Source organism: Helicoverpa zea, chromosome 5 (genome assembly GCF_022581195.2).
Source record: "Helicoverpa zea isolate HzStark_Cry1AcR chromosome 5, ilHelZeax1.1, whole genome shotgun sequence".
NCBI classification, from domain to species: domain Eukaryota; kingdom Metazoa; phylum Arthropoda; class Insecta; order Lepidoptera; family Noctuidae; genus Helicoverpa; species Helicoverpa zea.
Genome location: NC_061456.1, coordinates 7,402,568 through 7,423,423, shown reverse-complemented (window position 1 = coordinate 7,423,423; position 20,856 = coordinate 7,402,568). Strand labels below are relative to the sequence as shown.

General features: G+C 37.1%; 4 protein-coding genes across 4 annotated transcripts; 2 read left to right on the top strand and 2 right to left on the bottom strand.

Annotated features, from left to right (window-relative positions):
• Positions 1-3,242: 3,242 nt before the first annotated feature.
• Positions 3,243-6,317, top strand: LOC124630496 (eukaryotic translation initiation factor 3 subunit G). Its single transcript, XM_047164433.1, has 6 exons — positions 3,243-3,499; positions 4,133-4,321; positions 4,627-4,791; positions 5,030-5,153; positions 5,267-5,481; positions 6,093-6,317. Exons 2-6 carry the CDS (start codon positions 4,133-4,135, stop codon positions 6,234-6,236), a joined length of 837 nt encoding a protein of 278 aa, XP_047020389.1. The 5' UTR covers positions 3,243-3,499; the 3' UTR covers positions 6,237-6,317.
• A 736-nt stretch (positions 6,318-7,053) lies between these two features.
• On the bottom strand, positions 7,054-8,146 carry LOC124630497. Its single transcript, XM_047164434.1, has 2 exons — positions 7,708-8,146; positions 7,054-7,620 (listed from the first exon to the last, which is right to left on the bottom strand). Exons 1-2 carry the CDS (start codon positions 7,926-7,928, stop codon positions 7,257-7,259), a joined length of 585 nt encoding a protein of 194 aa, XP_047020390.1. The 5' UTR covers positions 7,929-8,146; the 3' UTR covers positions 7,054-7,256.
• A 1,864-nt stretch (positions 8,147-10,010) lies between these two features.
• Positions 10,011-11,548, bottom strand: LOC124630501 (probable tRNA N6-adenosine threonylcarbamoyltransferase, mitochondrial). The gene has a single exon (XM_047164439.1). It carries the CDS (start codon positions 11,270-11,272, stop codon positions 10,016-10,018), a length of 1,257 nt encoding a protein of 418 aa, XP_047020395.1. The 5' UTR covers positions 11,273-11,548; the 3' UTR covers positions 10,011-10,015.
• Positions 11,549-18,247: 6,699 nt separating this feature from the next.
• LOC124630405 (cytochrome P450 302a1, mitochondrial) lies at positions 18,248-20,732 on the top strand. The gene is made up of 8 exons (XM_047164297.1): positions 18,248-18,488; positions 18,716-18,947; positions 19,066-19,250; positions 19,347-19,548; positions 19,640-19,796; positions 19,989-20,237; positions 20,310-20,516; positions 20,596-20,732. Exons 1-8 carry the CDS (start codon positions 18,302-18,304, stop codon positions 20,707-20,709), a joined length of 1,533 nt encoding a protein of 510 aa, XP_047020253.1. The 5' UTR covers positions 18,248-18,301; the 3' UTR covers positions 20,710-20,732.
• Positions 20,733-20,856: the final 124 nt, after the last annotated feature.

The following is a 20,856-nucleotide window of genomic DNA, read 5'->3' as shown; positions in this document are numbered from 1 at the left end:
GGAATTAGCAGTATAAAAGCAGGGAGATTCGAAGTGAAGACTGTTTTTTTTTGTATTTTTGCTTAACATATAGACTGCTGAGCCGTTTATGTCGCCTTTCTTCATTTTTTGGGAAGCTATAACAATAGTACAACAGTTTTAATATCCATCACCCATATTTTGACTCATTACAAGAATTCGTGTAATGATGAACTGTGGAACGATATATTGCAACCACCATAGGATTCAGTTTTACAAGTATAAACGGTGTTGCGTTTATACTTGTAAAACTGAATCCTTTTTCACCATTTTAATAGTTTAAATTGATTTAATATAAAAAATATAAATAAAATTTTAAATGCTGATTACGCGCCAAAAATGTTCACTGCTACCGCTAGAAAATAAAAAAAAGCAAAATAAAATTTTATGTTGTTTATGTTTTAAGAATAAATACGAATAAATTAATGCGATTGTTATTAATTTGTTGACTTACAATTGTTAAAATAAGATAAAAATATAAGTGATTCAATTGTTTTTTTGGGAAGACAAAACTGTTGATCACAACATTTTTTTATGCTGGCAAGGTGTTGAAAGAGACAAACGGCCTCCGTTCTAACTATCCCTCTCGGCTCGGATTTGCCTCTGTTTATTATGCAACCAATTTATTACCTGGTCACAGCCATAGGCTCCTTCAGATGCGGCTCTGCAGGCGGCCTCGACGGCTTGAGTCCGCAACATCTAAAGGATCTCACCTGCCCAAGCGCCGGGGAAGCAGGTGAGTCGCTCTTGAAGGAGCTTACGGCCCTGACCAACCTTATGCTCTCCGGCAAGGTGGACGAAACCGTCATCGACGTTTTGTACGGAGCCAATCTATGTGCTCTGCGCAAAAAGGATGGCGGTATTCGTCCAATTGCCGTGGGGACTACTTACCGTCGTATGGTAGCCAAAATCTGCTCTAAATTTTGTAGTGAGGAAGTTTCGGACAAATTTCAGCCCCTGCAATTAGGTTACGGCTCGAAAGGGGGCTGCGAGGCTGCCGTACACGCCCTGTCGACCTATCTAAATCATGGGAAAGGAGATGTCATCCTGAAGGTTGACATCAAGAACGCCTTCAAATCGGTGAATAGGGACACCATGCTGGCAGAAGTCAAAAAAGAAATACCCAAAATTTACAGTTTTCTTTGGCAATGCTATAGATACCCAACAAAATTATTATATCGGAACAACCTATTAGAATCCGCTGTTGGCTGTCAACAAGGTGATCCACTCGGGCCTGTGATTTTTAGTTTGGCGATTAACCCAATTATTCGGCAGCTAAATTCTGAATTGAACGTGTGGTATCTCGACGACGGGACCCTGGGAGGCAACAGAGATACTGTTCTTAATGACTTAGTTTTCCTAAAAGATAAATTCCACGACATTGGCCTCGACCTCAACCTTTCTAAATGTGAACTTTTTATACCCGACTCGACTGACAGACAGACTATTCTTCAAAATTTCCTCTCAATAGTTCTCTTTGCCTCCTTGGATCGCCTATACTGGAAGATTCATTTTCGGATTTTATTGAGAAGAAAATTCAAAATTTTAATAATGTTTCGGAAAGGCTACTCAAAATTAATATGCATGCAGCCATCACCATCATACGGTACTGCTGTTTTGGACCAAAATTTACGTATAACTTGCGTGCTTCCCATTTATGGAAGCACACCAGCCTTTTGGACAAAATCGACGAAATTATACGACATACACTATCATCCATTTTAAATGTGGCCTTGGACGACAGAGCTTGGTCTCAAGCGACTCTTCCCATCCGTATGGGAGGACTTGGCGTCCGTAAAATTTCCAGTGTAAGTTTACCAGCCTTTATTTCCTCGGTCCATGGCACTGAGAAATTGATCAGGAAAATATTACCCACCACACTGGTCAATTTTGAGGTGCCAAGCCTGACTGAGGCTTTAAATGCTTGGAAAGTCGCATGCCCGAACACCGACTTACCCGCCAACCTGTCCTCCCAGAGACAGTGGGATGAGCCGCTCTGCAGAGTAATACGGAAAAGTTTAATCGATACGTCAATTACTTCTGCAGAGCGAGCGCGCCTACTGGCTGTGGGTGAATGGGAGTCGGGTCTATGGCTTCTTGCACTTCCGTCCTCAAACACAGGCACCATGTTTGATGACACCACCTTCAGACTCGCCGTTTGCCTCCGACTAGGTGCTCCATGCTGCTCTCCTCATCGCTGCCACTGCGGGGAAGCTGTCAACGGCCTCGGTCACCACGGCCTGTCGTGCAGCCGGAGTGCCGGCCGCATACCACGACATGCCAACATAAACGACGTGATCCGTCGCGCTCTTGTTGCCGTCGGCGTGCCAGCCGTACTCGAACCAAATGGCTTGGCACGCGACGATGGCAAGAGACCAGACGGCATGTCGCTATTTCCGTGGAAGGTGGGTAGGACTTTAGTGTGGGACGCGACATGCGTCGACACTCTTGCGCCATCTCACCTTCCCGGAACTGCATGTTGTGCTGGCTCCGCCGCTGCACAAGCAGAGAGCCTCAAGCGGCGCAAATATAGTAACCTTATAGGCAATTACATGTTTGAGCCGTTTGGGGTTGAAACTCTAGGGCCGTGGGGTCCGAGGGCGCACCTTCTTGCCAGGGATATTTCCCAGCGCCTGGTTGACACTTCCCGGGACCCAAAGGCTGGCTTTTATTTCGCACAGAGGTTGAGCATTGCCATCCAACGTGGCAATGCTGCCAGTCTTTTGGGTACATTACCCAGTGACAGCGATGAGGAGCAATTTTTTGATGCACTGTATTAGTTTTAAGTTGTATATATATATATAAGTTTATTTTATTTTATTTTCAATTAATGTAAATATATTGTGAATAAAGAAATACAAAATTTATTACCTTATTGCGTTAGAATAGAGTTCATTTTCGTAAATATATATTTTGAGCGTGCGCAATCTTGTCTAGTATATTACATCTATGGTCATGGTATAACAGTGAATGGACAAGACGGAGAACATTCTTGCTTGCGTTTGTCATAATGGTTCAACTCTAGACCATAGACATCCGCACGTATGCCACGTTTGTTGCCAGTTGCATCATTTATATTTTGAATTTTACCTTATTTATGGCAAACAAGGATAACTCTAAAACAACGCTAACCACTATACTTAATGGTTTAATATGTTAGAACATTTACGTACTATCATGATTTTACATAAATTTTGATATTAATAGTGTTACTTTTTATTTACAAACCTTAAAAAATATTTCTACATAGTAATATTTCTCCGATACATTAGGATATTGGAAAAACTTATTCTGTTCATTGCAACTCTAATCATGACGGTATTGAGGGGGGAATCTGAGGTGGGGCGGGGCGTGAAGTTTGATTGAAGTTTCTTTTGAAAGGGGCATTTTGGTACTGTCAAATAACGCAATCTAGAAAACTTTAAAGAACAATAAAATATTCTAGAAGCTATAAAGGTGGAAGAAATATCTTAATTAAACCGTAAGTTTAAAGCATTATTACATCAACACAGATCATCGCACTCGAACAAGTTCACGTTTCCTAACCAATAAAATCTGGTTTTCGTGGTGTCGTTTCTGCCATCGTCATTTTATCATGACCGTACTCATACGTCCTGTTGTCTTCGAGCAGAATTTTAAGTCGCAAGTGATGTTTACTGCGATTTTCAGCCACAGTATTTATTACTACGATTTTCAGCCACAGTATTTATTACTATATACCAATATTTCATCAACCATCTGAGACGAAAAATACGAGGAAAATTTATATCAGAGCCATAAATAATTCATCTTACAGTCTATGTTCATAACAAATGCAGTCTATTCGCCATTAATATTGTATTTCGTTAGTACAGAATCACCAGGGACATTATGTTGAATGATGTTTTGTGACAATGATTACAAGAAGGAGAGATTGAGATAAGAAGAATATTGCTAGTTAGTAGTAGACCAACAAATTAATCTAATGATATACTTGTAATTAAGCAATAGACCAACAGTTAATCTTATGTTATACTTGGAATTAAGTAATAGACCTACAGTTAATCTTTTGTATTTGTAATTAGCAGTAAATGTAAATATAGCTAAGATACTAATGAATTTGCATGTTTTACAGATGCCCGTTGCCGATGAAATCCAGTCCTCTTGGGCTGATGAGGTTGAGATTGATCAGGGAGCTTTACCACCACCATCAGAAGTTGTCGAAAATGGATTGAAGATTGTGACAGAATACAAATATGATAATGACAACAAGAAAGTTAAGATTGTTCGTACTTACAAAATTGAAAAACGTGTAGTATCAAAGGTAAGAAATTGTTTTTATTTTGATATTCTATGAAATCTAAAAGTTTTGTTCTCAATTCTGGATTATACTACTATGAATAAATACTATTATGAATATTTGAGCAATGCATTGATTGTGTACATAGACATTAACTTGGCTTGAATCCACTTTTACGGGGTTGCTACATACTGACTTTATATCAGAGTTTTACAATAGCATTGTTACAGAACATAATTGTAAACATGTATATGAACCAGACTGCATTGAAAATGATAAGTTGAAGAAGGTGTTGAACTAATTTTATTTTTATGTGTGATTTTTTTTAGGACATTGCCAAGCGCAAAACTTGGAGTAAATTTGGTGATTCAGCCAATGACAAGCCTGGTCCCAACCCTGCAACAACTAATGTTGCTGAAGATGTCTACATGCAATTCATTACCAGCAAAGAGGAGAGCCAGCGCCCTGATGATGGAGAACTGGATGGTCTCAAGGTGAGTTACATATTTATCAATCAACTACTTATTTATTTATTTATCACATCACTGAAATTTTTCTGTACTGAAATACTTCATAAATGCATTAGGTTTCTTTGGGTTCCCTAAATTAAATATTACCCTTTACTCTTTCTCAAGATTCAATTTACCTTAATTTTAAACTGTCGAAAATTGGTTTGTGTCATTATAGTGAATGCTGTTGTTAATGTATGTTATGTTGCTATTATTATTTCAGCCACAAAGCAGCAGCGTGATCTTCAAGTGCAGAACCTGCCAAGGAGACCACTGGACCCTGAGCTGTCCCTTCAAGCACACCCAATTGGCTCAGGCTAAAGCTAATGAAGCTACCAAGTCTGCAGGTATGTATTTTCAGTTACTATCATGATTATGTATGAATGTAATCATAATTATGAAGTATGATCATAATTATATTTGCAGGAATAATTAAGTTATAATGATGACATTATTTCAGATTCCAAGACCACCCCTACCAACAAATACGTGGCGCCATACTTGCGCGAGGGTGGTGCTGGTCGCGGCACTGGTCGAGAGCCGCCAGGTGCCCGTCGCGACGATGTCACTGCCATTCGTATTTCCAACCTCAGTAACTTCGCAGTTGAGGCGGATCTTGACGATCTTGTCAAGGGCTTCGGCCCCGTGCAGAAACTTTACCTCGCCAAGGAAAAGGTAATTATTTTGTAATACATAACTGTATTTATTTTTATCTATACTTTTTACAAAGACTCCCACCAAACTACTGAACCAACTTGAAAAATTCTTTCACTGTGAAGCTACAGGGGCCCGATTCTCCTAATTTTACTTAAGCGACACACGATTCACGTTCGACTCGGTTCGACTGAGATCCAATCCCGACTCGATTACGATTGAAGCGTATGTGGCATTCCGCTATTTTTTCTTTGAAATAAACGTTTTTATCCTTTTCTGTCATTCAATATTGAATCATTTTGTCTGCAAATGATTTACGATTGCAATATGAATGTAGAGCAAACTACCGTATAGAACAAAATCACCAAAATAGCAGACCAATCGCAAACCAATCGAATGTTGTTGGAATACGATTGGTCTTATATTAGTAGCAGAATGCCCGATATGGTTAAAAGTGCTATTGCGATCATATTGCGATTCGATTTCTATTCAATTTTGACATTATTAACTTAGGAGAATCGGGCCCCTGTGTGCCTGAGAAACATACTACGACGCAGGCGAAACTGTGGGGTAACAGCTATACTCAAAGTTATACTACAGAATCACTTAATATTGGATATATTTTGTTTCAGAGCACTGGTCACTGCAAAGGATTTGCTTATGTCCACTTCAAGTTCCGTGCTGATGCTGCTAAAGCTATCCAGACTTTGAATGGACATGGTTACGATCACTTGATCCTCAATGTGGAATGGTCAAAGCCTCCTCAGAACAACTAACTGTATAACATCAAATTTTCCATGTATTGTATTGTATACTTATAATAAAATCCTGTGAAAAAAGTAATGTTTCATTTTGGATATGATCTTTTAATTACCTTAAAAATAGTTAATTAGGATTTGTTAAGACCAAAATGAACTAGAGCTAGACACACGTGCTTTCCTATGTCGCTCTCTATTACAGATGTGATATTATATATACAGATGTAGGATTTCTTTACCATTTAAATTATAAAAAAAAATACAAATGCGGGACAGACCATATAATAAGGCTATTATGTTAGCCCAGTACAGGCTGTATTTCCCACAGGACGCGGGTGTATAATAAAGAGGAAGCATTGTTTGTTTGTACCCTAAAGGCTCCGAAATTACTGAAGTAGAACAGGCTCTATTTAATTTCCCATGGGATGCAAGTCAAACTGCGGTAAAACAGCTGTTTAGAATATTAGAACATTTAAGTAGTAGTAAAAAAAAAATACAAAGTACGTTCTACGGATTTCACTCCATGCCTACTTAGCATTAAAATAATATTTGATGAAAATAATTAAGTTATCACTCACGACAGTACTCCTGGAGTGCAACCTTTTTTTTTCTGTACTCAAACAGTTGGTGGGTTCATTTAAACTAGTCAAGTAGTACCCATGTACGGTAAGTAATTTATGTACCTTTGGCATCTCAACTGCAACTGAAAGACTATTTTTACACCTCAATTTTCTTAATTATTTTACCAGCTTCATGAAAACTATACATAGGTAAGTAGTAGTACATAGTAATAAGATATATGTTTGGGTAAGTATAGAAATAATAATAGGCTTAGTTAAGTTTATTAAATTTTTATTCAAAGCACTTAGTGAGAGACTAGACAGACTTTGAAGACAACATCAACATGCTAGAAGGTGCATCAACATAACATAGTAAGACTTATCCACTACCAAATATGCATAAAAGTAAATAGCCACCTGTACATATTTAATTAATTATACAACCATAAAAGCAATCAAGTTTTAACACGAGATACATTTATATATCAATATCATATTTCTCATCATCACTGTTGGGACTATATGTCTCATCAGGAAGTTGCACTTCCCCGCAGAACATAAGTTCTACATAATGGAAATAATCTAGAGCAATATTAGTAAGCATTGCTCCTGTAGTAACTCCTAATACTGTGCCAATAACAGGCCTTTGACCAACTGAACTTCTCAAAATGGCCCATAAGAAAATTGATCCCAGTGGCCACAAACAACCTCCCAGAAATGCCCAAGAAAACCTCCTTGCTGGAGCCGCCGCAGCCATATGTGGTCTGGCCCACAGCCATAGACCAGCACCACCACCCGCAGTCAAAAATAAAACATCCGTTACATCTCTGTGAGGAAACAATCTGAAAAAACAATGTCAATAATAACATAAGAATTATCATGTCGGTAAGTAAGTAATATACTTTAATATTATTCTTTGTCACACATACCTGACCATAAGATGAGGATTCATTACACTTACTGACAGAGTTGTGTAACTAACCAGACCTTGCAGTGGTAAATAATAGTACAACACATTATCCTTTGTAAACGGCGGCAATCTCACATTTCCAACTGATTTGTTGAGAATATCAACTGTTTTCGGAACCGCACCCGGCAAATTGGCAATTTGCTGTCGGATGTTCCGGTAAATCTTTTCCAGAATATCCATTTTGATCTAAATGAACTTTAAAACAAAACAATTTGCACTCCTATCTAGTGCAATGGTATTAAGGTTACGTCGCTGCACATTATTTGGCACCTGCTAACGTCTGTGAGGTTATTTATACTATAATTTTATTCATACTCGCACTGCACACAAAAAGTGATTGCAAAATACAAACAGATTGCGATTTGCTTTCGCGATGAAAGCGAACATCTATCAAAAATGGCATGAGACAGCAGACAGCTGAGCTCGCTTGTCTATGAAAATATTTGTCTATGGCATATAATTGTTTTAGTCGATTTTAAGAGGTGAAATCAGTAAGAAGACGGATCACAATCCATACAAAATTGCCCCACGTCCTATAACAATGTGACGTATCTCAAAAAAAAGATAAAAATGTTTAAAAAAATATGGCATACTCTCTAATTCATTTTTTTTACACCTTCATACGAAAAAAATGCTTTAAAAATTGTTCAGGCGCTGTTATGAAAACATCGTTCATAGAACTATGAATGGACTATTTTATTAAATTATTTTTTTGTTTGATAGGGTATACCTCACAGGTGGTCCCATAATCATCAGGTCAGGATCTGATGATGGAAACCCTGAGAAATTCAGGGCAACTTTTGAAAGTTGTAGGCATGCGCAGGATAAAAACTTGACTATAAGATGTATGTCTCATAACACTATGCAACAGTGAAGATTCGGAGCTAACCTGATTATGGAGACGAAAGAAGGTCGAGGGAACTCGACAACTGAATATGTAAACTACCTCGTGTTTGGGCTTGTATTATTTGTATTGAATAGACCTTTGCAACAGTGAAGGTTTGAAGCTGATCCGATGATGAAGACCAGAGAAGGTCGGGGGGACTCGACAACAAAATATGTAAACTACCTCAGAAGTCGGTGTCTAATGGATGTGCCTAAGTTTATATCCCCACCGACTTCTAGGCCGATGCTCCTAAGAATAGTTTTTTTTGGGAGACTGTTTTATTTTATTGTAAAAAGTTTTTTTTTATTTTTGGCTTTTCAGTGACAAGCACAGTTGTCACTATCCGCATAAGTGGAAAGTTCTCATCACTACGAATAATATAAGCCCAAACACGAGGTAGTTCACATATTCAGTTGTCGAGTTCCCTCGCCCTTCTCTGGTCTCCATCATCAGATCAGCTCCAAACCTTCACTGTTGCAAAGGTCTATTCAATACAAATAATACAAGCCCAAATACGAGGTAGTTTACATATTCAGTTGTCGAGTTCCCTCGACCTTCTTTCGTCTCCATCATCAGGTTAGCTCCGAATCTTCACTGTTGCATAGTGTTATAAGACATACATCTTATAGTCAAGTTTTTATCCTGCGCATGCCTACAACTTTCAAAAGTTGCCCTGAATTTCTCAGGGTTTCCATCATCAGATCCTGACCTGATGATTATGGGACCACCTGTGAGGTATACTCTATCAAACAAAAAAACAATTTAATAAAATAGTCCATTAATAGTTCTATGAACGACGTTTTCATAACAGCGCCTGAACAATTTTTAAAGCATTTTTTTCGTGTGAAGGTGTAAAAAAAATGAATTAGAGAGTATGCCATATTTTTTTAAACATTTTTATCTTTTTTTTGAGATACGTCACATTGTTATAGGACGTGGGGCAATTTTGATCCATCTTCTTTAGACAAAATAACTGGAAATATTTTTCCCAGTCTGTAAATGGCGGATTCGATTTTGATGGGTTTTAAGGATGATAATATGGAGTATACAATTTTTTTGTCAGATGCAGTCACATCGAGAAGAATGTGTAGTAGCCTTAATGATGATACTACTACTAATACGGTTTATGAGATATCTCGTGACAAACAGATGGACAGAGCGGAGCCACAGACAGCCATAGGGTGTCGTTATATGTGTTCATCTCAATTTTATTCAAAAAGATATACCTCATTAGGCTTCATAACTTACTACCTACTGTACTTATCAACCAAATTGCTAACTTCAGATATAAGCAAGTCTCTAAGCAATTCTGCATTCTTATAGTAAATATGAGTACAAACATGCAAGCTGCTGGGTATAAAATAAAAATAGGCGACTGTAATTAAATGCTTGATTTTATTTTCATCATTTTTGTTGATATTTTTGCATCTCTAACTTGATGTATTAAGCTTTCTCCTAGCGGACTAGAGGCTTCTATATCCAGAGTACTAAAATCTGTAGTGATGTCCAAGCCTTTTTTCCATTTTTCAAAACCATTCCAAGCTATCATTACTCCATTGTCTGTACATAACTTAGGATAAGGTCTATAAATATCATAACAAGTTTCATTGCATAACATTTGTAGAGCACTGAAGATGTAATTGTTACATGCCACTCCACCAGAAACAACTAGCTGCTTACAGTTTTCAGGTATTAGATTATTTTCTGTACAAAATACCATAGCTCTCCGTGTCCTGTGTACAAGATGTCTAGTAGTTGCCATCAGCATAGCTGCACATAAGTCATTTACTTCAGGTATTAATTCATGAGCTACAATTTTATGTTCTACTTCTTTTCTATGTAAATGGTATAGAACTGAGGTTTTAAGACCATTCAAACTAAAGTTACAGTCCTTGTATTCTGAAAGTGGCAGGGGAAGTTTGAACATGTGCGGGTTAGTCGCTTTTGCTGCTGCTGCTTCTACAGCTTGTCCTCCACTTAATTTGGAAAATTCAGGAACATTTCTCAGTTTCATCCTTCTTGCCACTTTATCAAAAACTTCCCCAGGAGCACAATCCATACTTTCTCCAAGTAATTGGAAGTGATCAACATCTTGAACAACAGCAAGTAAACAATGTCCTCCAGATATCAAAAGAACCAAAAATGGAAATGATATATCATGATGCATTCTTGCTACAAGTGCATGTGCTTGCATGTGGTGGATAGGTATTATTGGTTTGTTGTACCGCCTTCCCAAATGCTTAGCATACTTCATGCCAACAGCAAGACTTAGTGGAAGGCCAGGTTTTAGTGTCACAGCGATTGCTGTAATATCTTCCATGGTAAGATTTGCTTTATCTAATGTTTTTGACACAGTTGGTTCAATGTGTATACGATGAAGATCTTGTGCAATATCTGGAATGATTCCTCCATATCTCAAATGCACTAAATTTTGAGAATGTACTACTTCTGACAACACTTTGCCATTTCCATTGATGATCGCACAACCAGTATCATCACACGATGTTTCTATGCCAAGAATGTTTAATCTTGAATTTGAATATTGTCTATCTAAGGAGCTTCTATGTTTTGGTATGAAACATTGTCTAGTCACTTTATTTGCGAACTGTGAACACATTACACGTCTTAAGACATTCATAATGATCTTACTATTCTACAAGAAATTCACAAACTCAACTATAAAAATAAATAGTAATCCATTCGCTAGGTTATATTCAAAATTCACCTAAAAATAAGCTTAAGTATATTAATATTACTAGTATGATGTAGTAGTCTCACGGTAATATTAAAAGAGTTCAACCTTCGTGGCATAAAATATTCTTTGAAAATATAATTATTATAAATAGTATTTTGTTTTAAGCAGAATCCCTGAATCCCGGCCAAATTAGGCTGGCTGACTGACAGTTCTGATTCTGACACTGTCAACAAGATAGTGTCATTCTTATGTCAATGTCGTTTTTTTTTTTTTTTTTTTTTAAACTTGGCTAGTCGCTATATGCGCATTGCCACCGACAAAAACGGGGAAACTTGGTAGGAATGAAATAAAATTTAGGTAACGGAACTTGGATAGGTATTGGATAGGATTATTCGAAAACTAGGATATTAAATACGTATATTATTCAGAGAGATAAATGCTACTAAATACATATATATATTAGGATCTTTAGTTGCTAGCAAGACAGGGATAGAGGTAGGAAAAGGAATCTTATAGGATAAAAGACTTGATATAAAAGGTTCGTGATCGAGAAGAGGACAGGAAAAAAAAATGTGGTTTAAATCGCCAATCTCACCACATTCGCAAAGGGCACTATCAACGATCTGCAGTCGGGCGAGGTGAAGCTTGGAACAATTATGACCTATTCTCATACGAATTAGGCAACTGGTAGCAGCTTTATTAAAATTTAATTTAGCGAACCACGGTTTTTTTGGAATGCATGATTGGATACGAGCGTAATAGTTACCTTTATTGATACTGCTATTTGCCCATGACTTACTCCAGTCATCCCAAAGAAAATTCTTTGGTAGACTAGCCAAGTCATGAGCAAAATTTATGTATGGAAATACATCACCACATTCTACCGCTTCGCTAGCCAGATGATCAGCTTTCACATTTCCTGTGATGTTACAATGACCCGGAATCCAGACTAAGGAAACTTGAAAACCTAATTTAATACATTGATATAACAGGCTTCTAATGATTAAAATAATCGGAAATACTGGTTTAGATTTAAAAGGATATTTTTTAATTGCTTGCAAAGCACTTAATGCGTCAGTAAATATTACTGTCTTACCCAATTTCATTAAGCGGACGTACTCTAAGGCCTTGAGGAGACCAAAGCATTCTCCAGTAAACACTGAAGACTCAGGAGGAAGCTTAACTTTTTGAACTATATTATATTGGGAGTGAAAAACGCCAACTCCGACATTACCAGAAGAAGAGTGTTTAGATGCGTCCGTGTAAATATGATGCCAATTGTCCCAGTGTATGCTCTTTGAAAAATTGAATAACTCTTTTATACAATTATCATTTTTATTAATGCCTAAATTTAAAATAACATTCGGAGTAAACACTAATGATTCGTAAGAATTGCAAAAAAGAGGAAATGTTATTGATTTATAAGTTGGAGCTTGCAAAGCAAGGTACTTTTTATAGCTAACAACAAGACAGGGAGGTGATTTGTGAGACCAATAGTGAGAAGAGTTGGTTACCTCTAAAAGAGACTCAAGTTTTGCGCGTAAAGGGTGATTGGAAAATTGTAAGGCACGGAACAAAAACTTGTCAGAAAGATACTGACGTCGAAGGGATAGAGGAGGATCAACCGTTTCGACCTGTAAGGCATTAATTGGGCTTGACTTCATAGCTCCGGTTACAATTCGTAAAGCCTTTGACTGAATAGCGTCCAATCTTTTAAAAGCAGCTAAATTACCAGGTTCTAGTAAGAATGTACCATAGTCTAATACACTTCTAACTATTGCATTATAAATTAATTTTAGTGAGAATGGATGGGCCCCCCACCAAACTCCAGACAAACATCTTAATATATTTATTCTTTGTTCACACCTCGCTGCTATATATTCGCAGTGTGGAAGTCCAGAAAGTTTGCTATCTAATATCAGACCTAAAAACTTGACTGATGATTTAACAGGAATAGGAACATTATCATAATATACATACACAGGAGGAGGAAGACGCAACCTAGAAAAAAGTACAACAGTACTTTTTGCGGTAGACAGCTCAAGACCATTGTTATCCATCCATTTCTTTAAAAGATTGAGACCCGATGACAATGAATCACAGGCCGTTGTGACAGAGTTATTTGGGCAATACAACAGAAGATCATCAGCATATTGGAGCACTTTCACTTCATTATTTAGAGAAGATTCAAGATCGTAAGTATAAATGTCATAAAGTAGAGGACTAAGAACTGAACCTTGAGGGAGACCTCTCCACACGACTCTAGATTCACAAGAATCCACCTGAGTAAGTTTTATATACCTCTCAGATAATATATTTAAAATGAAATTTACAAGCATTATAGGCACATTTAACTGCAGAAGTTTATATTTTAACATAGAAATTACAACGTTATCGTAAGCCGAAGTGATATCCAGAAAAGCTGAAATTATGGAGTGATTGGAAGAAAATGCTAATCTAATGTCAGTGATAAAGATACTTAGACTATCTAGGGTACTTTTACCACGCCTAAAACCAAATTGACTTTCGCTTAATATTTTCTTACTTTCTATAAACCATTCTAATCTATTTTTAGCTAAGTGTTCCGAGACCTTTAACATTACAGATGACAAAGCTATTGGTCGATAAGATAAGCAGTCAGAAGGACTTTTGTTGGGTTTCAAAATTGGAAGGATATCTTGCGATTTCCAAGAAATGGGAACCTTACCAGAAATTACAATTTGATTAATTAATTTTAAGTAATATAAAAGAGATAAATCACTCATATTAGCCAGAAAAGAGTAGGGTATACCATCTGCACCTGGTGCAGAGTCTTTGATTTGGTACAAAACACCTTTTAGCTCTTCTAAAGTAAATGGATTATCAAGTACGCAGGGAGGATCTGATAATGCGTAAGGCATATGATACGCAGATATATTATCTGGGACGTATGGGGGAGCTAATTTATCTAAAAAACTATTTATTAATTGAGGTGGAAGGCATGCAGTAACCGGTTCAGAGAAAGCTGATCTGAATCTTCTTATGTTGCGCCAAACAACAGAAGGTTTAACATTTGGTGATATGGAAAGACAAAATGATCTCCAGCCCTCAAACTTCTTTTTTTTTAATAACTTTTTGGTGTCTGAAATTACTTCACATAGAATGTCAAAATTTTCTTCGGTAGAATTTTCAAAGTAGAACAGTTCACACTGCTTTCTTTTGTTTATAGCATCTGTGCAATCCCTATCCCACCATGGTGGCATTGGGATTTTGTTTTGTGGATTTTTATGAGGGAAAAGATTATCAGCAGTTTTTATCATGGCATCTGATAAAGCATCAGCACAAGCCTGTTCATTCCCACTTTGAATTTCAGGAAGGCTAGAAACGATTTTATCCAAGTGTTCCCTATACGTATGCCAGTTTATATCGGTTAGTTTATACTTCAACCGCGGAGGGCGAGTGGAATAAGATTTTTGGCTGGATGGAAATTTTAAAACTATGGGAAAATGATCACTACCATAAGTAGAAGGCATAACTTCCCAACTCAAATGCGAGGCTAGTTTATTAGTGCATAGTGACAGGTCCGGTGCACTGGCACCTTCATTTGGAGATGTGCGTCGAGTTGGCGACCCAGTGTTTAAAATACAAAGATTAATATTATCTAACATATCTAATAAAGTACTACCATAACTATTTGTTGTAGCGCTACCCCATACTTCATGTTGAGAATTAAAATCCCCTAAAACTATAAATGGTTTGGGAAGAAGAGATAAAATATTTACAAGTTCGTTAAAGATTGAAGAAGAAGGACGAGGAATATATACAGAAACGAAACATATACTATCTACAACAGCTGCAATTATGGAGAATGAATTATTATGAGATGGGAGTGAGAAAAGTGAAAATGAATGATGATGCCTGATGAGTAAGGCTACACCGCCATACCCATCAGAACGGTCTTCCCTAAGACAGGCGTACCCAGGGATCTTAAACAAAGACCCTGGTTTAAGCCATGTCTCTTGTAGGGCAATAACGATAGGTTTTAAATTATTGACAAGATGTATTATATCAGATTTTTTATTAATTGCGCTTCGACAATTCCATTGTATTGCCTTGGCTTTGTGTTCCATTATGAATATTCTTTTCAGAAACTGCATTAATTACAGTGGCAGCGATGGTCGGTGAGAGGTATTGAGTCTGGGTTAAAGATTTAATTAGTGCTATGATTAACTCATTTACTGAAGCTGATGATAGATCATCTCTGGGGATGAGAGCACAACCATCTTTTGGTTGAGGCAGACCCCTAGTGAGTTCTTGATGGAATTGCTGATCATAACCTTTTGAAAACTGAGGGGGGGAACGTGGCTTAATAAATACAGTTTTTTTATAAGATGTTTTATTTTTGGTCGGAGAGTAATCCTGAGGAACAGAAGCATTTATATTGCTTGAAACTGTGGGAGAGGAAAGCAAAGCATCAGCATAAGAAATTTTGGAAATTGTGGGATGAAGTTTTGAGGCTTCAGCATATGAAATGCAGGATTTGGCCATAGATTCCTTTGTTTTTCTGCCTCTCATATTCTAAACATTTCCTACTAGTAGCCTCATGGAAACCTTTACAGAGGCAACAATGCAAATTGTCCTCAGAGATGTTGCACCCATCCCCAGAGTGACCTTGACCACATTTGTAGCATCTAGGAGTAGATCTACATTGACTTTTAACGTGCCCATATCTACAACAATTATAGCACTGTATTGTAGGGTAAATGTATAGATCTACAGCTAAAGAAGTGTAGCACATATAGACCCGCTTTGGTAACACTTGACCATCAAAAGTTAAAATAACAGTTTCAGTGTTTTTGAACTCAGGTTTGCCATCTACAACAGACTTGCGTTTAATCCTCCTCAATTTTAGAATCTTTCCACAACCAATTGGGACTGAAATATTTTCGAGGACATCATCATCAGACCACTCTATGGGAACGCCTCTAACGACGCCCATGCGGGTCACCGAGAAAGTAGGAATGAAAGCTTTGAAATGTTCTTTTTCTAATAAGCTATTGGTAATAAAAGAGTTGGCGTCTAAGTATGTAGTAAAGGAAACAACCAGACGATTGCGACCAATTTTTTTTAAACTTCCGTTTACTATACCTTTAAAAGAATTCCTCCTTAAAAACCTACCAAATGAAATTGGGTTTAAGTAACTATTATCGTTGGGAGCAGTTTGCTCTCTCTGTATATGTACAAGAAATGGTGCCGCATCGGAAGAATTGTATACCAATCTGGCTACCGAAACCGGTTTCTGTGGAGATTCATTTGGGATATCAATATGCGAACTAACAGTAGGAACAGACGTACTATCAGTCTCCATGTCCACCACGCCACAACTGCAGTCCGACTGAGTTTTCGCGCCATTTTTGCGCCTTCTCTTATTACACTGTTTGCAAAGGCTACGTGTGGATACCCTTTTTCTCTTTGTATTATATAGTAGTACTGACGGCGGAGCCATCAGTGTCTACTCCGGTGTCGTTGTTCGAAACTGTTACATAATGCCCAACTTCGGGCGGCAATGTTCCTCCGGGGTCATCCGGAGGTTCCATGTTAGAGAAAAAACTAAATAAAAAACTTACCAAACAGAATTAACACTAACACTATAACTAAACTACAAAATATTACGATAGAATATATACAAAAACTTAATCTAATCCAATATAAAAATTAATTTTCAACTTGAGCAAAAGAAAACACGTCCGCCAAAGTTCAGGTTTCCCGCGCTTTTCGTCAATGTCGTTTAAAAAGATCAAAAAAGATGAAAGGTCAGAGACAATCAGAGACTGGAGACCAAACATGATAAGAATAAAGTGCAAATACATGTAGGTATGTATGTAATGGAATACCTCAGGGAGGGCTCTGCGAAACACAGCGAATTTTGAGAGCCGACCTTCGAAGATATTAATACGATGAAGATCGAGCAAACTGGCAAACCTAGGGTTAGGGGAGGCCTTTGTCCAGCAGCGGACGGGTGGTGGCCTAGTAATTAAAGTAGCAGCCTCTCACCTATACGCTGCAGGTTCGAATCCTGGCAAGTACCATTTCAACTTTTCTAAGTATGGACAAGAATTGACTAAAGGTGAAGGAAAACATTTCGAAGAATCCTGGACTAAAAAGTGTTCAAGTGTTTTGATTAACGCTCAATTCGGTGTGAGAGCAGGCTTATGACGGCAGTGGAACAATAATAGGGCTGATGATGATGATGACCGTTGAAGATCGTCCAAGAGCGAGGTTAACAACTGTCTATTATAGAAACAAATAGGCTGTAAAGTCAAAACCCACTATAATAGCATTTGCTGAGTAGCAATGATAGCGCCTGCGATCAATTTTGAACTGGTCTAACTTTGGTGGTCGGTTTGACAGTTAAATAATTATTTTTAATTTTACTTTCAAACCGAGCACCTAAAATAGGAAACGACGATCACAGGCGTTATCGTAGTCACCTAGGTAATCAACAGGGCTATAAACTCCCTTATTTACAACACCGTTTACTCCCTTATGTACTACTTTAGTACCTATGTACTATGTACTCCCCTGAGTATAATGTAATTTATTTTCATGTATTATTTACCACATATTATTTATCTTAGTACCTAATTACGTAGTTATCTTTTACATTCGTACCTGCATTGCCAATAATCAAGCCTTATGTAATGCCTGATAACCGTCTAGTTTTATTTCTGCTATGGTATTGTGCCATCTTATAATGAAAATTGCAGGTACCTACAACTTATTAAGAAACATATCTAAACGGTATTTGACATTCAGATCGAGTCATTATCATATTTTTTTACCAAACAGCCAGGATGACGCGAGTTATATGTCCCAACTTCTTTTGTTTATGTTATGTGCATAATTCACGAGGACGGGATCTTTTTGTAATTCGATGATTCCGCTCTGTGACGTCTTACGATCTGGGTGCGCGTAGCAAAGTATTATGCCGTAATGTTGAAGTTATCTAAAAAGTTCTGTGGCCATAATAAATCATTAAGTTTTGTATCGAATGTAGCCGATTACAGTGATACCATTGAAGTACATAATGGAAGAGGTAACGTGAAGAGTTTTGAGGAAATCCCGGGACCAAAGAGTTATCCAGTTGTAGGGACGCTGTATAAATACATGCCTTACATAGGTAAGTTCTCATTTGTGTCTTTCAGTTTGTATTTGTGATTATGTTGCCGGGGTGCGCAGAGCAGTTTATTATACATAGAAACCGTTATAATCAAATTCCATTAAGTGTTACGGGGCTGGGGCACTGAAAGAAAAATCAATATTTCATGGCATACCTACTATCGAGAAAAGCGATAAGAGTTTATGAATAGCAATTTAGAAATTTGATTCTTTATATACTCTTTCCAGGAGACTATAACGTGGAAGCCCTCGATAAAAACGCTTGGCTGAACTATCGTCGCTACGGCAACTTAGTCCGAGAGGCGCCCGGTGTTAACTTGCTTCACGTTTACGACCCTGAAGACATAGAGACGGTGTTCCGACAAGACCATCGATATCCAGCTCGAAGGAGTCATGTTGCCATGTACCACTACCGTACAAACAAACCACATGTGTATAATACTGGCGGATTACTGTCAACGTAATGTTTAAAAATGATTGTCCTACTCATTTATTTCTTTGCGTTAACTTACTTTACTGATTGACGATTTAATGTTAATTTAATTTTTGCGTCGATATGTATTATTCAATATTTTCAGGAATGGCCCTGAATGGTGGAGACTCAGAAGTACATTTCAGAAGAATTTTACAAGTCCTCAAAGTGTGAAAAATCACATTGAAAGCACAGATAGTATCGTAACTGAGTTTGTGCAATGCCTAAAGCAAATTAATATTACGCATAATGAAGACTTCCTGCCCTATTTGAATCGATTGAATTTAGAAGGTGCCTAGTATTCTTCTATTCTTGCCTAGTATTTGTACACAATAGTAAAACCTTTAGTAATTTAGAGTACCTACTTATCAATTGTCAATGTTTCAGTTATCGGAACTGTGGCGTTCAATGAGCGTTTTAACAGCTTTTCTTCTGAAGAACAAGACCTTAATTCAAGAAGTAGTAAAACTATAGCAGCAGCATTCGGGTCTAATAGTGGAATTATGAAACTCGATAAGGGATTTATGTGGAAGATATTTAAAACTCCTCTTTATAAGCAACTTGCTGATTCTCAAGAATATTTAGAAAAGTAGGATATTTTTTCTATCCAATTCTGTGTTCGTTTTACCAGAATTTTGTAGTCGAAATTGAATTTAACGTGACTTTTTTATTCCCCATAGAATATCTACAGAAATTTTGCTAGAAAGGGTGCATTTTTTCAAACATGCTGACAACAACGATGTTTCATTATTGGGCTCCTTTCTTCAACAATCCAATTTAGATTTAAAAGACGTCGTAGGAATGATGGTCGATATACTTATGGCTGCAATCGACACGGTAAATAAGTATTTTTCTATTATTTTATTAAAGGAGTTCGAACAGATGTTATGTGTGAGATAATGGCTGATAGAGAAGTGTGGAAAAAGAGAACTCGCCGCGCCGACCCTAAATAAAATTGGGATAAGGGTTGGAGTTGGTATGATGATAAATTGAAAATTAATTAAACGATGTATTCTGTTATGATTTCAGACTGCATATACAACTAGTTTTGCTTTATACCACATCAGTCGAAACCCTGAGGTCCAACAGAAAATGTTTGATGAAATCCTTCAACTTCTTCCCACGAAAGAAACAAGAATAAGTTCGGAAATTGTATCAAAAGCCGTTTATGTAAGAAGTTGCATTAAGGAGAGTTTAAGATTGAATCCAGTATCTATTGGTGTAGGGCGACTGACTCAAAAGGAATTCATACTACGGGATTATCTAATCCCGAAAGGAGTAGGTATTATTATGTATGAATAATTTTTCATAAATATAATGATAATTACAACAATTTCATGTTTGTTTCAGACTGTTATAGTGTCACAGAATATGGTATCCTCTAGACTACAGCAGTATGTTAAGGATCCATTAGAATTCAAACCGAAACGTTGGTTAAGAGGATCTACGAGCTATGAGAACATTCATCCCTTTTTAAGTTTACCATTCGGCTTTGGTCCAAGATCATGTATAGCAAGAAGATTAGCCGAGCAAAATATATGTATTATTCTTATCAGGGTAAGTCTTTAATATGTACAAGTTTTTTATGTATTTTATAAGCGAACATACTAATACAATATTGTATTTTGTGTTTCAGCTGATTCGTGAATATAACTTGAAATGGATGGGTGAAGAGCTTGGTGTTCAAACTCTACTTATAAATAAACCTGCTAAACCAGTGTCTTTGTCATTCACACCAAGGAATTTGTAGGAAATAAAAATAAGTGCATATCATATTATAAGTATTTTATTTATTTCACGCAATCTTTCTCATAAAATATCAAGTGAATAAAAATTAAATATTGAAATTGATTAAGTTACTTTACAGATCTTAGTTAGATCATCTATCTCATCTATG

Bases quoted from the DNA above. Each gene is read 5' to 3' on its own strand.
- LOC124630405 (XM_047164297.1), top strand. From the start codon at position 18,302: ATGTTGAAGTTATCTAAAAAGTTCTGTGGCCATAATAAATCATTAAGT. The intron at 19,251-19,346 runs GTGCCTAGTATT...TCAATGTTTCAG, and splicing joins GAATCGATTGAATTTAGAAG to TTATCGGAACTGTGGCGTTC. The intron at 19,797-19,988 runs GTAAATAAGTAT...TTATGATTTCAG, and splicing joins TTATGGCTGCAATCGACACG to ACTGCATATACAACTAGTTT.
- LOC124630496 (XM_047164433.1), top strand. From the start codon at position 4,133: ATGCCCGTTGCCGATGAAATCCAGTCCTCTTGGGCTGATGAGGTTGAG. The intron at 4,792-5,029 runs GTGAGTTACATA...TTATTATTTCAG, and splicing joins GAGAACTGGATGGTCTCAAG to CCACAAAGCAGCAGCGTGAT. The intron at 5,154-5,266 runs GTATGTATTTTC...ACATTATTTCAG, and splicing joins TGAAGCTACCAAGTCTGCAG to ATTCCAAGACCACCCCTACC.
- LOC124630497 (XM_047164434.1), bottom strand. From the start codon at position 7,928: ATGGATATTCTGGAAAAGATTTACCGGAACATCCGACAGCAAATTGCC. The intron at 7,621-7,707 runs GTATGTGTGACA...TTGTTTTTTCAG, and splicing joins AATCCTCATCTTATGGTCAG to ATTGTTTCCTCACAGAGATG.
- LOC124630501 (XM_047164439.1), bottom strand. From the start codon at position 11,272: ATGAATGTCTTAAGACGTGTAATGTGTTCACAGTTCGCAAATAAAGTG.